General features: G+C 38.2%; 1 protein-coding gene and 1 non-coding gene across 2 annotated transcripts in view; both read right to left on the minus strand.

Moving 5' to 3' along the window:
• The window catches only part of LGR5 (leucine rich repeat containing G protein-coupled receptor 5), a 128,944-nt gene that overhangs the window by 27,783 nt on the left and 80,179 nt on the right, over positions 1-20,982 (minus strand). Inside the window, exon 4 of the mRNA XM_012738854.2 lies at positions 13,615-13,686. Coding sequence (XP_012594308.2) covers positions 13,615-13,686 — 72 coding nt within the window. The remainder of the gene's footprint in view (positions 1-13,614; positions 13,687-20,982) is intronic.
• On the minus strand, positions 14,166-14,302 carry LOC142873487 (U4 spliceosomal RNA). Its single transcript, XR_012921516.1, has one exon. It is a non-coding gene; the product is annotated as a U4 spliceosomal RNA (small nuclear RNA).

Genomic DNA, 20,982 nt, shown 5'->3' on the forward strand with positions numbered 1-20,982 from the left:
AAATATTTAGGAAAACTCAACACCGCCTCTTCTCCCTTTCTGCAGCAACAACGGGCTTGGCCTACGTTCGATTAAGGTAAATTTCATCAGAGGACGAGGAGGTGATTGTTTTTGTTTGACTAGAAGCAAAGCAGATATTTATAGATGCCTCTTAACTATTGTGCTTATTAAAGAATGGAGAATTTATAATATGAGCTTCCACGTTTTTGTTGACGTACTGCCTAATTACTGCCAGTTGCTTATGCATTGAAACTATAAGTGGCTTCTAAGAGTCTTGAACCTTAAGATTCAGTGCAAATGTTAGGGTACATTTATGGAGAAGGCTCTCTCAGCATCAAGGCCTAGGCTTGTCTTCTTTGGTATTTTAAGTTGCTACCGAAGTTTCGGCTATGTGTTGAAGGACTGACCCTGGTATCAGTTCCCAGTGTTAGTAAGTCCATTTCTCAGGACAGATCTCTTTTATGAATCACTTTTCCCCCCTAGAAAATAGGATGTAGTCTGGCCTCCACACTCTTATCTTATACCAATTTGATATCCGAAATGAAATGAGGTAGACAGAGCAATTCTTCAGAGTCCTAACACTCTAAATGCTAATATTTACGGACCTAATACTCAACAGCACAGGCCAACAGATGTACTGAGTATAGCATTAAAAAGTCTCTCTACTAAAAATTTTCTTCATTTAAGAAGCTCTCAATAAATGATACTCCTTCTAAATACAGTGTTTTAGAGTCCATATCCACCTGGCTTCAGTGGCCCAAAATGAGAGTGGCATGTTGTTCATACTCAAAGAGTTATCTGATTTAATTTCCTCCTCCACGTTATAAAGGTATAATTGATAAATAAAAATTGCATATAGGCTGGGCGCCGTGGCTCACACCTGTAATCCTAGCACTCTGGGAGGCCAAGGCTGGCGGATCGCTCAAGGTCAGGAGTTTGAAACTAGCCTGAGCAACAGTGAGACCCTGTCTCTACTAAAAATACAACTAAATTAATTAGCCAACTAAAAATATATAGAAAAAATTAGCCGGGCATGGTGGTGCATGCCTGTAGTCCCAGCTACTTGGGAGGCTGAGGGAGGAGGATCGCTTGAGCCCAGGAGTTTGAGGTTGTTGTGAGCTAGGCTGATGCCACGGCACTCTAGCCCTGGCAAGAGAGTGAGATTCTGTCTCAAAAAAATATATATATATATATCGCATATAGTTATGGTGTACAATGTGATGTTTTGATAGATGTATACATTGCAAAATGATTAAATCAAGCTAATTAACATATCCATCACCTCACATACTTACCATTTTTTTGTAGTGAGAACATTTAAGATCTAATCTATTAGCAATTTTTAAGTATATAATACATTATTATTAACTGCAGTCACCCTGCTGTACAATAGATCTTTAGAATTTATTCATCCTAACGGAAACTTTGTATCCTTTAACCAACATCTCCTCACTCAACACCCACCTCCACCCCCATCCCCTGGAAACCACCATTCTGCTCTCTGCTTCTGTATCTGATTAAATCTTAACAGAAGATCCCAAGGCTAAACCAGGGGATGGAATTAATTATCCGGTCATTCATACAGGTGGTTCTTACGGAGTAAGGTTAAGACTGTGGACAAAGAAGCTGACAGGGTACAAGTTGTGCTTATTCAGTGAGTAAACAAAGAGTTCATATTATGTCAATCTGGTCTTTTCAGGCAGCTGAACATTCCTTATTCATATGCTTGGAAAATGCAATATTTAAGCAGTGGGGTATAAAATAAACATCACTATACAGTACAAGAAAATGCATACATAGAAAATGTGTTTCGATAATAGACATTGTCATGAGCAAAAAAGAAACTACATTATATAACTCCATGTTTCTTTGTCATTTCTATTTTATGCAAGTCACAAAGCGTGTATGTGTATGAGTGTAGGCACCTCAGTATCTGTGAATTAATGCAGAGATTTGGGATGGGAAGTACCAGGTTGAAGCCAACTATAGAAGCTGTGTGGCCATGGCCAAGTCAATAGGCCTCAGTTTTCACATCCGTAAAATGTGGATAATTCCTCTCTATCTTATAGGGCTGCTTTATGATTCAAGGAAATAAAGCAACAGCACTTTATAAATATAAACAGCATCTCGATGATTTTAAATATTACTCTCTGAAGCTGGTTAACATTTTTTTTTTGTCTTTTGACAATTGAAATCATTTAGGAAAAAAAGAGGTAAACTCAAAATCAAAAGTTGGCTAAAATGAATGCTAGATTGTCAGTGAATTTCACTTCTGAAAGATGTAGGCAACCCTCTTTCCACCCTCACAAGAGAAATAATTAAGAAGTATCTGCAATTAGACTTAACAAAAGTCACCCTTATTTTTTAGCCTCTAGTGTTATTGCTACGTGCGTGTGTATATATATATCTTTACGCACACATATTATGCAACAGTGCAAATAGTTCTGTTCTGAACACATTGCTGAATATGTCTTCATTCTGAAGGCAAAGGAGAAGTGGTGATATGATAGGTGACACATATCAGAGAAAGTCTCCAGAGAAAGTCTCTGACACATTCTCAGAGAAATTCTCCAGCAATGAACTTGGCATTTAAGCATCTATCAAAATTGTGACAAATTGGGACATTGTATTCCCAAAACTTGCATGCAGTTGTGCACAGCAAAATAATATACTTTAAGAATGGGAGTGACCTTACCTTCATTCAGACAAATAAAATCTCTTAATTATGATCTTCAAATGCCATCAGAAAAGTGATAACTATATGGAAAATGGCACTCACTTTATGCTTCTTTTGTGGGGGTCTGTTCCTTATAATTTGTAGCGAAATCATAGATTAAGCAAAAATTTACCCTACTTCCTATGTCATCTGCAACCATCTACATAATGTGTATATGGCAAACTGGAAAGACTTAAGATATAAATGTAAGTCAAGACTGTCATTTATTAATTCTGAGATTTAGGGGCATATTGATTTATCTCTCTGAGGGTCAATTGCAGAATCACAATATGTCACAAAATTGCTGTGGCAATTAAACTAGAAAATGAATGTGCACTATTTTTTAAAATAGTAAAGCATTTTACAAATGACTGGCTTTATTGTTTGAGGAAAATCTTCACATTTGGGGAGTGGTATCATTTTTTTCCGTCTGAAAGTTTCTTTTATTCTTCCTGAAGTTTCCTAACCCTTTGTAATTTCACACCTCTCTATAGGATATCTCCATTTTTTGGTCATACAAACTGGCAGAACTGCCAGCTCTCTACTTACCATACATCCTTAGTTTGTATGCTTAGTACTATGCTGCATGTTTTGACTGTTATACCAAGTTTTCCATCACAGACAAAAGATGCGCATCTTCTATGCTGTTAGCTCAGCAAAAGGATAGCTGAGGTCCAAAAGGGTAAAATGGCTAAGTTTTGACTAGTATCAAAAAATAAATAACAAAAAATAAATGGCTGAGGAAAAATATGATCATATCTGGTACAAGAACAGAATTTTTATTAAGTATGAGACTATAACATTACTCAGAGGGCTATGACTGATAAGCAATGATTTTGTCATGACTTTTGGGCTTACGCTGAATTAACTCCTTCTCTGAAGGGAGGACTTGAGGTTGGAGGACACCACAGTTGCTGAAGAGATTCATTCTTTTGCTCAAACTGCTTGGCCAAGGGGACTGTCTCTCATGGACCCTGGGTTGCCTCACCTCTGGGACCGGGTCACCAAAGATACCAGGTCAAGACCATCCAGTTCACCCTGACATGCTTGAATAACTTTGAGTAGTATCCAAGGTAAGTGTTTGAAGTCTGGATAACTTCACTCCCAAAAGGTGTCTGGGCTATCTGCCTAGGAGGAATGTCCCAGCCTCTCCAAGCGATCTTCAAGGTTTGCATAAAAATGTTCTCTGGAGTTGGGGTTTCATTCTGCCTCCTGACCAGATGCCCTATGAATAGATGTGCTGTAGAAAGGTCACTCTACTAGCAGGGTGAAGCAGGGACTAGTGGGAAAGTAAATGACCAAGGCAGCTGTAGTCATCAGGGTGAGAAAGAAGTAGTGCCCAAAGAGAGTGTGGAAATGAAGAGGAAGGGCCTAATGTGAGGGATGTTAAACAAGTGGGCCTGACAGACATAGGTGACTACCCAGATGTGGCCAGAGGCAGTCACAGAAGTTGTGGTGATTTAGCATTCTGGCCTGGGAAACTGGGTGAATGGAGACCAAAACCAGGGATGAATGTTACCCAGTACTATGCAAAATAAATATAAAACAGAACTACACATTTCCTGTGAATGCAGTTCTGTTATAGCAATGTATTTTGTGTGGCAAAGAGCTAGAAGGTAACAGGCAAAAAATTAATCTATGTTCTGATAATGCTACCCCCTCCCCAAATAAGCTTATTTTTTGTGTGTGTTTAAAGTTTTCTTTCTGCTGGGCACAGTGGCTCACACCTGTAATCCCAGTGCTTTGGGAGGTCAAGATGGCAGGATTGCTTGAGGCCAGGAGTTCAAGAGCAGCCTTGGCAATGTAGTGAGACCTCATCTCTTTAAAAAAATTAGCTAGGTGTAGTGGCGTGCACCTGTAGTCCCAGCTACTTCGTAGGCTGAGGTGGGATGATCACTTGAACCCAGAATTTTGAGCTTTGCAGTGAGCTGTAATCCAGCCTAGGTGACAGAATGAGACCCTGTCTCTAAAAAAATTTTTAAATATTAAAAAAACTTTTCTTCCTAATATCTTTATTTATAAAGGGTTAATTATGCAAATTTCTCTTTGAAAAGAGACATTTTGCCAATCCACTTTATACTCCCAAAGGAATTTTCAGTTTATAAATGGCATTGTTGTAAGGATTAGAGAATTTATGAGATTATTCTTGCTATTGTTTCACAAAATGGCCCTTTATATATATATCTTGTATATAATACCTTGCCAATGTATCACACAAACTTGTATGTTTGTTTGAGAATGTCTTTGATGAGCCATTAACTACAAGGAAGAAAGCGTTAGTCAAAAGATAAGCCATTGATCTTGGCTAATTCCATATCTGAGATGACTGTAACAGTGTCAATTATTAACATGGATAACCTGAAAAAAAAAAGCTAAAAGTGAGAAGAATGTTGCAGCTGCATAGTACAGCTTATGGGGATTCTTACAATAAACAGAATCATGGAGCAATGTATTTTCATGACTGATATTGCTATATTACATTTGGGTGAACTTTTTTCCTTCTTAAGTTTTAAAGAAGTGACCACCCCTCTTATACAGTACATACACTTAGACATTTTATGAGATCATTTTGAGTAAGTCATGAATAGTTGAAAAGCCATAGAGATTTGCTTCAATTTATAAATTTTAAGAAATAAAAGCATTCTCAGTTAATATTTTACTTTTTCAATATAATAAAAAGCATGTAATTCCAAGTCTGTATATAATATAACAAAGTACATCAGTTTTTTTGTTATGATGAAATTTTACTGCTTTGAGATTTTATTGCATTGGAATCAGTGGATCGTTGGAGCTGAACTTGTCACAAGATCGTTGTTATAATACTGTCAGGATAGAATTTTATCTATATGGACTCACAGATTGAATTCATAGTGATTTATATAAATTCTTCACAATAACATCAGGGCCACTTTTGCTGTTGTGGTCACAATGTGGGATTCCACATTAATATGTAGGAAGATATTAAACACAGAAATTCATGAAAACAACATGATTGCTTTTATGGAACATTTCTGCTTCCGTTTTTCTATTCTCCATCTTATTTGCTGGTAAACTTAAACCCTAGCTTTACATTTACCTCTGAAAAGGTAAAAACAAATTTTTCCCACCTCTCCAGCTTGAAGAGAGATAAAGTCTACGACTTCATTGAAGTGTAATAATTTAGAGACCATTGAGCTGTCTTGACTAGAAGCCAGATGAAAAGTGTGTAGAGGAACCAAACCTCTGTTTCTCTGGCACTGTTGAGGAGTATAAGACTCCAATGAGAAATACATTTTAAAGTCCAATTATATTAAGTTGTTCAGTTTCTCAGAGGTCACTGCTGTTGTGAATTTTGTAACAAATAGATCTACAGCCAAAGTAACGTGAGCAGTAACCTCTTTAGTTTTATTTTTCCCCATAGAAAACAAAGACCCTCTTTTTGTCAGGGACATCAATATTTTGCCAGGTACCACCACCAGGGTTTGAAATCTATGGGCCAGTTTTGAACCCTCCATTGCCTTCCAGCCAATCATTGACCAAGTTCTCTTCATTTATCTTCACCTCCCAGACTCTCAATTTCCACTGTCTAGTTAATTCTCTTATCTCTTCACACCTGCATTACTGTAACAGCCTCTGAGCCGGTCCTTTTGCCTTTGATCTCTTATCACTTCAATTAATCCTGTAGGCTGCTGCCTGATTAATCTTCTTAAAATTGCACTTTATGTCATTCCCCTGTTAGGAATCTACAGTTCTTCCACATTACCATTCCTTTCAAACCCAAACTTTCCATTCTGATATTCAAAACTCTCCATCCACTTTATGTGGCCAAACTTTTCTCTTATTTCTCTGTCCCAGTCAAGTCTCCTTTATAGCTCTTTCCCACAGTAATTCCCCTGCCTATCCAAAGCTCATCAACCTTCTAAGACTTCACATCACAGTTCTTCCTGAACCCTACTCTTGAAGTTGGGAATCTGAGCTGAGACAATGGGAAAACTCATTCTGCTGGTTAGATCAACTCCAAAATCCCTGCAGGAACCACTGGGTCCAACTCTCAACATAGGAAAGTCATGTGGAAAAGTCAGGGTACAGAGAAAAAGAGTTTGGAGCCTGGGAGATGAATGAATGCAGGTCACAGTCACACTGGGGAAGATGAGGTGACCCTGAGTAGCTATCTAAAACCACATGGGGTTCGAAGAATCAGTTCAGATCGACAAGTATTCAGATCGACAAGTATTTCCTGAGTGCTTTCTTTGTCCTAGGCACTATACCTGGTGCTGGAGATCTAGCAGTAAACCAGGCAGACTTGGTTCCAACCCTTATGGAACACGTTTTCTAAAGGGTAGTCAGACAAATAAATCATTACAATGAAGTGTTAGGTGAAGAGAAATGCACGGTAGGGGGACCTAACCTAGATTTTACTTTTTTCAGTCCAGATCTGGATTTCAAACTAAGTGACATCTCTACTTAGTTGTGCCTGCTCAAACACAAGTGTTCAAGACCAAACTCATTATCTCACATCCACACACTCCCCAAATATGTGTAGTCTTCTACCAGCCTTTCTTGTCTCAGTGATTGGTTTTATTAAGCACATGGTTGTATAAACCAGAAACTTAGAAATCATTCTTGACACCTTCTCTTTCATTCTTCATAGCCAATTCATTACCAACCACTGATAATTTCATCACTTAAATATATCTCAAATCCATCTCCCTTTCTTCATCTCCATGGCCCCTACCCTGGTAAAGTTCCTCTTTTTCTCCCAGACGATTTCAGTGACACAGATCTGATCACCCCCCACTGCCTGCTTAAAACCCTCCAGTGGATTCCCATTGCCTTTACAATAAGGACTGAAATCCTTGACGTGTTCCAAATGGCTTTCAAGTGGTCTGGCCCCACATGCCTTACTAGGCTCCTCTTGCTTCAGCCACACTGGCCTTCTCTTTGTCCCTTGACGTACCAGGTTCCCCCTGCCCCACTACAAGGTATTGCACACGTAATTCCCTCTGTCGGGAATGTTCTCTATTGTCTTTGTCTAGTCAACTCTTACCTTTGCAACAGGGGCAAGATATCCTTAACTTTCTCACCTATAATTTCCTCATCTGGAAAATGGAGACAATTTCTACCTTACAGATAATGACGGATCAGACCACCAATGCATAGAGAAACACTACAAAAAGGCTGCCCCACACTTTGATACTATTTTTTTCCCTTCTGTAATTTTTGTATTTCTGTCCTACAGCATCACAACTGTCCTTTGTTTTTGTAAACCTCTTCATAATCACATGTCTACAGGTAATATGTGTTTCTGTCAGGCCTTCCTGTCTTCTCATCAGTGCCCATTCTCTGCAGGGATTCTCTGAGGGAGGGAAGATAATGAGGTGGTGAAACGAGCAGGTTCTGGAATCTGACAGATTAGAGTTCTTATCCCAGACTCACCTCTAGCCTGACTCCAATGCAAGCCATCTGATGTTGGGAAGGTCATTGACCTCTCTGAGCTTTTTGCTTCCTCATTGCTAAGATAGGGATAATCACAGCACCCACCTCGGCCGAGGTGGGTGCTGTGAGGACGAAGTGGGATGATGCAGGTAAAAGTGCTTCATAAATATTGGCACCTGCTGCTTTTATAATCATGGGCGTTTAGTCAGTTCAACATTCTGATATTGTCTTTGCAGCATCCTTATTTTCTCCTGCTTTCCTTAGTGTCTTTCCACAATTCAGCACAGACCCCAGCTATCGTGAAAAGGAGCAAACTTGTGTCCCACTTGCATGGCTGTCACCCCTTTAGCTCCTCCAGAGAGTTCAATCTACTTTCTAAAGTTAACCCTCATTTTATATCACAAGCTTTAAAAAACTTTATTTTACTTCTGATTCTCTTTATTCATGCATCTGATATGACTGCCATGTCTGAGACTTAGAATGGCACTGGCAGGTCGCCTGACGTGAGAACCTTTCACGCATGCAGTCTTTGCATAAAGTATGCACTTTTCCTTCCATATGTGATTCTGAGGACCACACTCCAATTTTAGCTCTCTCTTCTTATAAACATTGTGTAGAAAGGGCTTTGCCTATGAAAATAATGTTTAAATTGGGGTAGGGTGCAAAATCTTTTCTTCTCATAAGAATTCGCTGGCTGCTGATTTTCATATGGGGCCATGAAACGAATTCTTCACTGTGCAACAGACAAACTCTTCGGCCTCTAGAACTTGTAAGTCCACCTCCATCCCAATATCTACCTAATATGTGGGCGCTTTCATCAAAAAAGCAAAACAAACTAACACCACAGTACTTTTTTATTGTGTAGGCTTGTGACTTCTCTTTCTGGAGACGATATTAGTGGAGGGAATAATGTTACCAAATCTAAAACCACTATGTTTTTAAACCTCTTTGATCCTTTAATCTTATCCTCTTGATTACCTCACCTTCCTTTCTTTTCGTCTGCTTACACTTCCTTGTCTTCTGTTACTTCCTTCCCAGTCTATATCCCGGTCTGAAACCCAATAGGCTCTTGGATATTAATAGGAGAAAACTACTACTGGTCCTAGGTGCTTTCTGCTCTGCGTTGTGAGCCCTACTTCTTTCTCCTCACTTATTGCTCTTGCTTACTGTCTTTTATTTTAATTTTTGACTACTATTAGCAAAAAATTTTGAAGAGTCCAGGTGAAGTTACTGACATATCACAGGGTCCAGGGGTGGGTTCTATACCTGTAAAGATGATAGCACAATAAGATCACATGCCAGGTAGGAACTAGATATTATTTTTGGGTTGTAAAATATAGTCTTATATTTTGAAGATGAATATTAGCTAACTGGAGAATAGAGACAATAATAAAGATATGTTTAATTCTCCTTTCATTATCTATTTTCCAACCTATTATCTTTGTCATTGTGTATATTCCACAATCAGCTTCAAGTGCAGACTTTGGATGAACAGCAATATGCATTAAAAAAAATACTCTGGTTAACTAGACAAACATGAATAGGTAATTCTCTTTGGTCCTTTTGAACTTCACAATGACAGTGAGTTGCCTGAAATTCATGAAGGACCATCACAAATGAAGCAATGATTATTTTTTAATAGATTGATTTCTTAATTATTAATAGAAAGGTGTGAGGGTATGGGAGGGTTAAGTTCTGAGTTTCCATCAAATCACTGTAATCTAACTCTAGTCCTCAAATGTCTATAATGCCAAAAGTTTCTTGGTGAAATATAACTCACTGTGAATTCTGATTACATTTCCTATTCCCTTCCAAAAAACAGAAAGGAAATTAGGTTATACTTGATTACATTACAAAAAAATCCAATTGGTGTCTGGGCAGTCATTGCCATGGCAGAAGCCAAATGTACATATTGTACAGGGGCAGGTCTGGGCCTGTGCTCGTAGGCCTGGACTCTTACTCTTCAGCCCAGTGATTTGTTAGCATCAAGAGGGTTAAAAGAACACAAGTGTACCTATGTGTTTTCTTTATGAACAAAACAAAATGTCTTTTGTATATGTGGAATAAATGGAAAATTACATCCCTTGAAATGTGAGTTCAATTTTGTTTCTTCCTCATAGCAATGTTACCAATTTTCAATATATCAAGTTTCTTAAACTTTATTCAATGAAGCCAAGTCTATATGGGTGGAGCAAAGAATGCAAATGATTTATTTCAGTAGTTGTCAACCATTTTTGGTTTGTAGATCATTTTGTTAGTGTCATAGAACACTAAAATTTTAATTTCTCAAATGCATTTTGTATACAAATCACCTAGGATTCTGTTAAAATGAAGATTCTTATTAAGTAAGATTGGGCTGAGGCCCAAGGTTCTGCATGTGCCAGGTGGTGCTGACACTGCTGGTACATGGACCATATTTGAATAGCAGGGTGACAGATGGAGCAGTGGCCTCTTAACTTTATCTACCTTAGGTAATCAGTAGAATTAATAGGCATATGTGAGCTGTTTTCAATTAAATACAAGGCAATGCCTGACTTTTATATTCTAAGTACATAATTAGCTCACACTAGAATGTAAAATATGGACTTTGTTATTATTCCAAGTTTGAAAAGAGTTTAGGAAAATAGTTTGCAGATCATCTGAGGGAATGCTGTGGTACACTAGTTTTTCCTAATTTTCACTTTAGGAAATGCTTGAGTATACAATTAAACCAGCTAGAAAACACTGGTGCTTGGATCGTACCCTCAGAGATTCTGATTTTAATTGTTCTGAAGTGCACCTAGACTTTGGGACTTTCCAGATGATTCTAATTTGCAGCCAACATTGAGAAGCCCCACTGTAGAAGTGACAAGGCCAGCCATGTATAAGGGCAATGAGCACACAAACCCTGTCGAGTGCAGAGTGCTTCTTAGAGAGTGAATGTATAATGCAAAAAAATTAATGAAGTGGAGAAAAATAGAGTAAATTCAAGAGGGTGAAAAAACAAAACCATGTAGAAACAAACGCTCAGTGAAGAGTAAAGTTTGACTCTAGTCCAAGAAGAGATGGGCAACTGAACGGAGACTTCCAGGTGTGGGCTTCATGGATGAAACTGAGTGCCACCCTCAGCATTATTCTTACTGATGATGGACACACGAATGGCCTCGAAAATGATGGAAACATGGATAAAGAATGCACGTTTGTAATGACCATCAAACTCAAAACTAATGTTTTTATTTTTGGAACTGCTTAATGGAAGCAGGATAAATGCAATTAAATACTTTAAAGCCAGGATATCAATAAATTTTTAAAGGGGCTCACTGTGCCCCAAACCTCCAGATTGGCCTAGCATGTACCCAGGGTGGGAGGCTCCTTCAGTTGGTACGATACAGTATCTGCAGTGTTGGTGGTTAAGCCCATGTTTATTATGGTTTTGACATTTTTAATTCATGTATCAAAGCAGCACAAAAAATATCAGTGAGAAAAAGTGGCATGCCAGCACCATTGCCAGCATTCGCCACCTCACACTGGTCTGTCTGTATTCTTTCTGGGCAAAGGGACCCCTGGCAAACATAACCCAGCTGATACAATCCAGTGTGGGGGCCGAGTATCCATCTAGATGCTTCAGTTTGGATGTAGTGTCAAACTAGAAAGTTAACCCTTGACCTTTTCACAGGGAACACATATTTATAAAGTTTCAAAACGTAATTCTTTTTGTGAACTAGAAACCAAATGCAAGAGACACCTGGTGAACAGTAATGATCTAGACTGTAAGAAACTCAATCTGAACACCTTTATCAGAGGAGCACCACCCAGTTTGAGTGAACAAAAGATTCATGGTTTTTTCTTCCTCAAAGAGTTCACTTCTGTTTGTGTTCTGTTTGTGATCTTCTTTCAGCTGATAGTGGCTTTTGGTTACAGACTCTTATCCTTCTATCTACTGCCTGCCTCGCAGCTGTTTTAAAGTTCCTATTGGCCACTGCCATTATCTCGATTTCAATTTAGCCACTAGATCCCTGTGCCCTTACACAGACAACCTGAGTTGAGGCCGTTTTGCTTCTCTGGCTGCTTCTTCTTTCCTTCAGGTAAAGGCTTGTGCAACAAAGGAGGAGTGATACTGTCATGTCATTAAGGAGCTCCTGAAAATGCAACAGGCCTATCCCATGCCACAAAGGGGCCCTTGTGGGTTTGTTTATCTATAGGCTGGTGAAAACCTAGGAAGTCACTTTGTTCGACTGGAGTAAAAGGCTTAAAATGATCTCAAGCACAGATTTTCTTTCATTAAAAAAAAAAAAAAGATCAAAGGACGAAAGTATCATCTTCAAATCTCACGGTCCTCCTTATGTCACCTCAGTCAAAGGCACTAAGCACACTCTATGTAATTACTAACCAATGGATTATTTACAACAATTTTCAACTAGAGTCTGTAATATTTATTTGCCTTTTTTTTAATGCAATTCTCTCTCTCTCATCATTCAAGACCAGAAACCAGCATTTTGTTTGACAGATGAGGACCTCTAGTGTAAGTAAAATTAGAGCATACATCATACATGTGTATATCAGAAATCATGCAATATATTGTAAACACATACATTCTGATGAGAGGAAGATTTACCGAAAAAAAAAATGGCAGCATAGACTTGCCAAGTAATCACAGCAACCAATTGCTTACAATGCAAGTTCCAAAACAACTCGCTGGCGAGAATGTTCTTTTTGTGAGGAATCATTAATATTTATTTATTCAGAGGTTTTAAATCAGCGTGTATGTGGGAGGGTGGTGGGAGACTCCCGATGGTAAAGTTGTGGATTCAGAGTATGGAACACCAGCACCACTGCTGGGCATGTCTCTGTGTGTGTGTATGTGTTTGTGTGGGGTGTGTGTGTGTGTGTGATATGTGCATCTATGGTATGTGTGTATCTGTGAGCTTGTTTATGACTATGTTTGTACACCTGTGTGCGGTGATGGGGAAGCTCTTGGTTTGTAAACCGGTGCAGTAGGGTTTCAGGATATATCAGTAGATCTTAGTCTCCTGATTTGATCATCCCTAATGCATACAGAGGACTTAAAAATTAAGTCTTTATTTGACTCCAAAACACTTGATTATAAGGCAGCTCAGATAATCTGAAAACAAAATAAACTGAAGATGCCAAGATTTCTAGATTCTGGCATCCATTTTTCTAGGTAAAAGGAAAGCATTACTTCTGATTTGAATTCAGAAACAAAAATAGTACAGGGAAATGTAGGGCAAAGTCCTGGAAGTAGAGCTTTTGACTGCAGGTGTTGTATTAAATCTCTGCCCTGAAACCCCAAACTCCAACACTGGTCCCTTTCATACATATTGCTTAATGGGGATATGGAGAATAGTTGCTCTAATAGACTCTCACTAACAATTTACTCGGGTCTGAGCTCCAAATGACGAACATACTAAAATGGTCAATTGGACATGTTAATGCTCCTTCCCAAATTGATCTTAAAAACATTTTGCAATTTCAACTGTACTTACAGGGATTGAAGGCTTCGCAAGTTCTGTAGAGCTTCTGTGGGTACCTGTCTTAGCTGATTATTCTGCAGCATACTGTATGTTAAAAGAAACAAAGAAAAACTTTAAAGAAAGATGTCAGAAAAACTGTTGAGCATTATACAGTCTTTGCTTTGGGGGAACTTAAATTCCTGTGGGGAGTGCAGATAATTAAAAGCAAACAAATGAATGCATAACATGAGACAAGTGATAAGTACTATGAATAAAAATCAAAACATGGATTAGAGATAGATGGTAACAGGGGGTGAGATTTTTATTTTAAATGTGATCAGGGAAGGTCTCTCTGAAAAGGTGATATTTGAATAGGGGCCAGAATGAAGTCAGGGAGCAAATCATTGTGAACATCTGGGAAGGATCACTGAGGAAGAGGGAAGAGCAGGTGCAAAGGGCCAGAGGCTGGAGGGAGCTTGCTTGGCTGTGGAGGGAGCAGCAAAGGACCAATAGTGACTGGAGAGGAATGGGTGAGGGCAAGAGAGTGAGAGAGGATGTGATGCCATATCTCATGCAGGGCTCCCCAACCTATGGCGAGTTGTATAAATTATTTCACTATATTGCAAGTCGTCATGGCAGGGTATTGGGAAAAATTTTCAATTAGCAATAATCATGCCTCAGATAAACCTCATTGGCTACCATACTGCCACTGCGCAAAGCTATGTGAGTATATGGTACAGTGTAATCATAATAGAAATAAAGTGCACAATAAATGTAATTGCGCTTGAATCATCCCCAAATCACCCCCCATCCCCATCCGTGGAAAAATTGTCTTCCATGAAAACAGTCCATGGTGTCAAGAAGGTTGGAGACTGCTGAGGACCTTGCAGGCCATAAGACCTTATTTTAAATGTGATGAGAAATCCCTGTTAAAAGCTAAGTAGGGAAATAACATGCTGTTAATGTTTATGTTTTTAAAGGATCATTCTGGTGGCTGCATAGATTAGACTGGAAATAAGATAACAGTAGGAAGCTATTAAAGATCTTCTCCCTGCTTGTGCATGGCCATATTTTGATATGAATTAAATTCTTTTGTGAAGTATTTGTGCTTTCGCTCTCCTAGGTTGAACAGTTTTTTCAGAGTATGGGGACTACAGAATGAAAACACCTGGCAACAGTGAAATAAAAATATATTCTTGTTAGTGGGGAAATAGCCTGAAAAAAATTACCATTAGACTGCTTATATTTTGCTACCTTGTTCATAAATTTTATAACACAAAATTTCTCTGCAGCACATTTTTCCCCCTAGTACTTCATAGGTCCATGTAAGCCTGAGGCAGAAGACTATTTTGGGAAAGCAGAAATTTTAAAGAAATATTTCTACTTATTAGGTTAGCAACTTATATTTGGACTTTTGTAACAACTCTCATCTCTACAATGGAAGCTTCTTTTCATTAGTTGGCTAATTAAGGATTCAACCCCAAGAATGTTTAACTCCAAAGCTTAGTGAATGTTCCAGCACACTATGCAACATTCTCTTGAGGAATATTGGCTTCTTGTATAAATTCTCAGCTTGTGTGATTATGGTATGATTAAGAGCATGGGTTCTCACATCTGACCACCTCTTCTTTGCCACTAGTGGTGTAGCCTCAGGGAAATAACCCAATCTCTCCATGCCTTAGTGATCAGTGATCTCACGGGGCTTATTGTGATGATTCAAGAGTGGAAGTTCATAGAACAATACCTGCCACATGGTAAGCATTCAATGAAGGTTGGCCCTTTCTACATACATTCATAAATCCTTTCTCAAAACTCATGATTTTTATACTGGATGCGACATTTGAATTAATGAGTCAAAGAAAAAGAAAACTCTATGCTGTTGGTTGTCAAACTTTAAGGTTCATCAGAATTCACTGGAAGGCTTGATAAAACACAAATTGTTGGGCCCCAGCCCCAAAGTTTCTGGTTCAGTAGGTCTGGCTAAGGGCCAGAAAATTTGCACTTCTAACAAGCTCCCAGCTGATGCCAATACTGCTGAGCAAGACACCACACACTGAGAACCATCATATACTACGATAAATATTCATTTGTAAAATTTTTTATTTTACTTTTTTTCAAGACAAGGTCTCATTTTGTTGTCCAGGATGAACTTGAACTCCTGAGCTTGAGGGACCCTTCCACCTCAGCCTCCTGAGTAGCTGGGACTACAGGCACGTGCCACTGTGCCCAGCTATCTAGATATTTCTAATAGAATATTTTCACCTGAACTTGAGGAAGCACTACACTGAGCTTGTAGATAAGACCTAAGTTTTAAGTTTTGGTGAGCAAACTCACTTAATCTCCCTGACCCTCGGTCTTTTATCTGTATAATGGGAATAATATTATTTGATTGAAAAGTTGTTTGAGGATTAAAATATGAAAGTGTTTATAATACCTTCATATATACAAATATGTGCTCATATACAAATAAGACATGAAAAATATTTGACCATAAAATTTACACTTTTCTCACCAGGCCTGAGATTCTGTTTTCTAAGTGACATAATTATATCATTTGTATTCCAATAGTTTCACTCTACTAATTTCATTATGTTAAACTTGGATTCAACTAAAATTTCATAAATCAAGAATCTTAAATGTATTGGTTTCTTGTGAATAAAGTTGAGTTTTAGGGAGATCTGGCACTTGAATTGACAGTTAGGAAATTAGGAGACTTGCAACTTCTGTTCCATATTGTGCATAACTTACCTAAATATTAAAAGTCCAAATTTCTATGTTATTTTACACTTTTACAAGCAGTTTCAAGCTATTATCTAATTTTTAGTTCACAAAAATGTTTTCCAAGTAGTGCATTAATTTTGTGATAAATTTATGATGATAAGATACAGATAATGGGCTTAACTGATGACTAAATTTTGTAGGTAATGTATTACTGGTACAAAGTATGTATTGAATTGTCCTTCTATACTTTGCTAACCAAACAGTGAAACTCTTAAAATGTGGTTTTCCTAAAATATCTGAAAAGTTGGGGTAGAGGATAAGAGATATTTAGATAGTTTTCCATCTTTGAATAGTTGCGAGCTTTCTTGATTGTTTTATATATCTGCCTTCAGAAAATGGAACTAAAATGAGCTTTAATAATGATAACTTTTAAAGCTAACCCCAAGCTCCCTCCCAGCGATCTAATTTTTAAATTACTTCTACCAATAAAACACCAAAAGTATAACTTAAAAAAAAAAGAAAACAATTTAAGCCCTGATCTCTCCCTAAAGAAGGAACTTTTGTTTGATTACTTTCAAATGACAAAACAGGAGCAAGTTATCTCCATTATATCCTTATAAGTCTCCAGTGAGTTAATTAGAAAATTCTGTTTTTTGTTTAAGACATTCCAACGGGAAACAAAACAAAGGGTTTATAGTACTACAGAGTGCAATTAAAACAGAAAACATTCATGACATGGCTGCTAATTTCTTTTGAAAATGCTCCTCACTGAATACATAGGATAGAAGCAGAATGCACCACAGACTGAATATGAGTGTAGGCACTTTTACGTTCATTTTTATCATTCACAGATGGGTAAGAAAAGAAAATGAAATGCTTTCTCTAGAGACAGAGGATAAGTTCATATTTTCTTAATTTCTTTCCCTGAGGAGCTTCAAGTATTCTCTATTTAATACAGCATCCTCATGCTACTCTATACAACTTTTTGGTTATCTTTTTTTTTAAATCTTCAGGACTAAATAAGAACAGGTACAGTGAAGTGGAGAGAGATGAAATAACTTGTTGAATGGAAATTTAGCTCAATTCTTAGGTATTTCCTCTGCCAAATTGTCCCCTGTGTAGATATTAAGTAACTATCAAGCTCTATTCCGGGTCTACCTGGGAATGGGGTAATTCTGGGTAATTGTGATTTTTCTATGGTTAGTTTTAGCCATCACCTCCATGTGGCTTTGGTTTAAGTGCTGGGCAGCAGGAGAATGAACCATTCCCTAACTGAATGGCTTACACAAGAAAATGAACCTGGCTCACATGTGACAACCACAGGAGATGTTTTTTTATGAATGAGTCAGATGCTTGCTTCTGCTTTTAATGGGTAAGGCTGAGTGTGAGAAAAATAACATGATCAGAAGCCATTGTGTACAAGAATAAGAACATGAGAATAGAGGTCTTGGATGGACACTAGAATAGAAACTAGTTAAAATATGCAATAACAGAGCATACTTACATATTATAAGGGAAAGAAGGAAATAAATTTATTAAAATAAAGGTAACATGCCAAGACAAATTACAAATGCTGTAGTGGAGAAAATGAGGACGTGTGACACTCACAAATGAGGATGGATATTCTCCCAGATGAATGTTTCTTATAGATGAGTAGTGCTAAAATAATTCCCTATGTTCTAGTGCAAGATAGTGTTGAGACATCATAGAGAACATTTATCCTGTCTCAAAATTCCATAACATGCTGAGGCGAACATTCATTCTTCAGCACTTCAGAAGGCCCAGGAGAGCACATCCCTCCACAAGCCAACAGGGATTTGAAGTGAAATTGCAAAAATAAACAGTCACATAACTGCTTTCACACAAGTTGAGTGGTAGACCCTCCTAGGGAGTGAAAGAATAAGATTAAAAAAAGCAACGGGCTGGCCACTCTCAAATAAATATATCATTATTCAATTGTCACAACATAAATCTTGTGTGCTTATGCTCCAAAAATTTTAAAAGGCAATAATACAAAATATTTATAAAGCAAACTTTGTTAATAAAATTCAATGAGATCTCTGTGTTTCTTCCCTAATTTAATAACTATTTTTAAGTTTCACATTTCCATGGTTATATATTTTTAATTTGTTTTGTGGCCTTTGAGGTAATTCTTCCACTGTGCTAACACTACTTCAAACTGAATATGTGGCTAGAAATCCCACAATACCAGAAATAGACAGGATGTGTAAGCTGAGTTAATTATTCAATGATTATGAGAGAAAAATATTTATTAAATTTAATTTTCCCTGCACAAATTAAGAGGCTTGTGCAGAACTTCTTGTAAAATCTTTTAGTACAATTATGCATTATAGTATTATTGATTTATATTTGTTATGAAGGGACAGTTAGAAGTCAGATAGGACGAGGGAGAATTTTTTATGCTGGGCTGTGCAGTGCACTGCAGGCCAGTTTACTACATGCCAACTATCTGGACAACCAAGGATGCCTCTACAAATTTCCAAAACATTCAGTAGCAGGCAGAACCACAGTGGCTGAGAATCATTGCTCTAACATTGCTGTGGTTTGAATGTTTTTGTCTCCTCCAAAAATTCATGTTGAGACTTAATTCCCAATGCAACAGTGTTGGGAGATGGGGCCCTTTGGGAAGTGTTGGGTGAGCCTTATGGCAGATGTTATTATTAAATTAATATAGAAACAAGAAACATGGGGATCTCAATGAATTTCATTAACAAAATTTGCTTTATAAATACTTTGTGTCATTGCCTTTTTTTTTTTTCTTTTTGAGACACAGTCTTGCTGCAGTCTAGCTCACAAAACCTCAAACTCCTGGGTGTCCAACCATGCCAGGCTATTTTTTTCTGTTTTTTTTTTTTTTTTTTTTTTTGAGACAGAGTCTCGCTTGTTGCCCAGGCTAGAGTGAGTGCCGTGGCGTCAGCCTAGCTCACAGCAACCTCAAACTCCTGGGCTCAAGCAATCCTACTGCCTCAGCCTCCCGAGTAGCTGGGACTACAGGCATGCGCCACCATGCCCGGCTAATTTTATATATATATATTAGTTGGCCAATTAATTTCTTTCTATTTTTTATAGTAGAGACAGGGTCTCGCTCAGGCTGGTTTTGAACTCCTGACCTTGAGCAATCCGCCTGCCTCGGCCTCCCAGAGTGCTAGGATTACAAGCGTGAGCCACCACGCCCGGCCTTTTTTTCTGTTTTTTAGTAGAGCTGGGGTCTCACTCTTGCTCAGGCAGGTCTCAAACTCCTGACCTCAAGTGAACCTCCCGCCTTGGCCTCCCAGAGTGCTAAGATTATGGGCATGAGCCACTGCACCCGGCCATTTTTTTTTTTTTTTCATTTACCCCACCTTCCTTCATTATTGTCTTTAAGAATTTTTAAAGCACAATCTTATGAAATGGATTAATGCCATTATAAAAAGGCTTGATGGAGGGAGTTCATTCCTGTTTTACCCTTCCACTGTCTGCAATGTGAGGACACAACATTCCTTCCCTGCAGAGGACTCTGTATTCCAGATGCCATCTTGGAAGCAGAGAACAGTCCTCACAAGATGTTGGCACCTTGATATTGAACTTCCCTGCCTCCAGGACTGTGAGAAATAAATTTTCTGTTCTTTACAAAGTATCCAGTGGTATTCTGTTATGACAGCACAAATAGACTAAGACAGATATCAAAATATTTTCAAAATATGTGATAATTTGAGTCTATTTGTTGAATATTAGTCTTTATGTCAGCAAAGCAAAGAGAAGAGGGAACACAATTCCTGGGAGGGTCTTGCTCCTCTTGAATTCTCCTCACATTCACAATGATCTAGCTAACCTGCAAAATCCAAATATGGCATTCCCTTGCTTATATCTTTTCCTTGGCTACTGATCATGCCTAGAACATAATAATGTCCATATTTTTTTGACATGATATATGTCCTTGCAATGAGAACCCCTTCTGTCTTTCCAGGCTCTTCTTCAAATTCTCTTCATCTTCTCCTGAATGCTTGAGTACTAATCTGCTTGGGGCTACCTGTTCATTCCAGGACTTTCCTGCTCCTGTGTCTCTGTGTATATTGCCCCCTCACTCAGCCATCTATTAGGGGTGCTAATTCCTAGTTGTGCTTCAAGATGCAGCTCCTGGGTCGTCTCTCTGGGAAAAGCTTTCTCCTATGAAGTCCAATCCCAACTGTCAGGCTGAACTAAATGCTCCCCAACCTCTGTAGTTCCACAGTACCTTGCACCCATCTCTACACACACTTTCCACAAGAGTCAGAAGTGATCTGATTTGTCTGTCTTCATCCCAGTATCTTGGTCCCACAATCTGTCACTAGATTATAAGCTCTTCAAGGGCAATAACCACATTTATTGATTTTTGTATTTCCAGCAATTATTTGTTTCATGCCATTTTGAGTTTGGCTAACACTTGACTGTACAGAAGATATGAATGAAACATTGGTTAATTAGGAGTGGATAAAAGAGAGGGTCCAAATGCCCATTTCATTCTGTGTGTGTTTTTTTTTCTGGTGGAAAGGGTACATTTAAATGATAAGTTTGAGAGATAACCTTTATTTTCATTTTTATATCAGATTAATGCAATGTTTTCTGGAGCAGTAAGGCAAAATGGACTGTAGGAAACAGCAAAGGGTGTGCAGAAGCATTTTGGATAAATAAAGCCTGCTT

This window comes from Microcebus murinus, chromosome 10 (assembly GCF_040939455.1).
Source record: "Microcebus murinus isolate Inina chromosome 10, M.murinus_Inina_mat1.0, whole genome shotgun sequence".
Lineage (NCBI taxonomy): Eukaryota > Metazoa > Chordata > Mammalia > Primates > Cheirogaleidae > Microcebus > Microcebus murinus.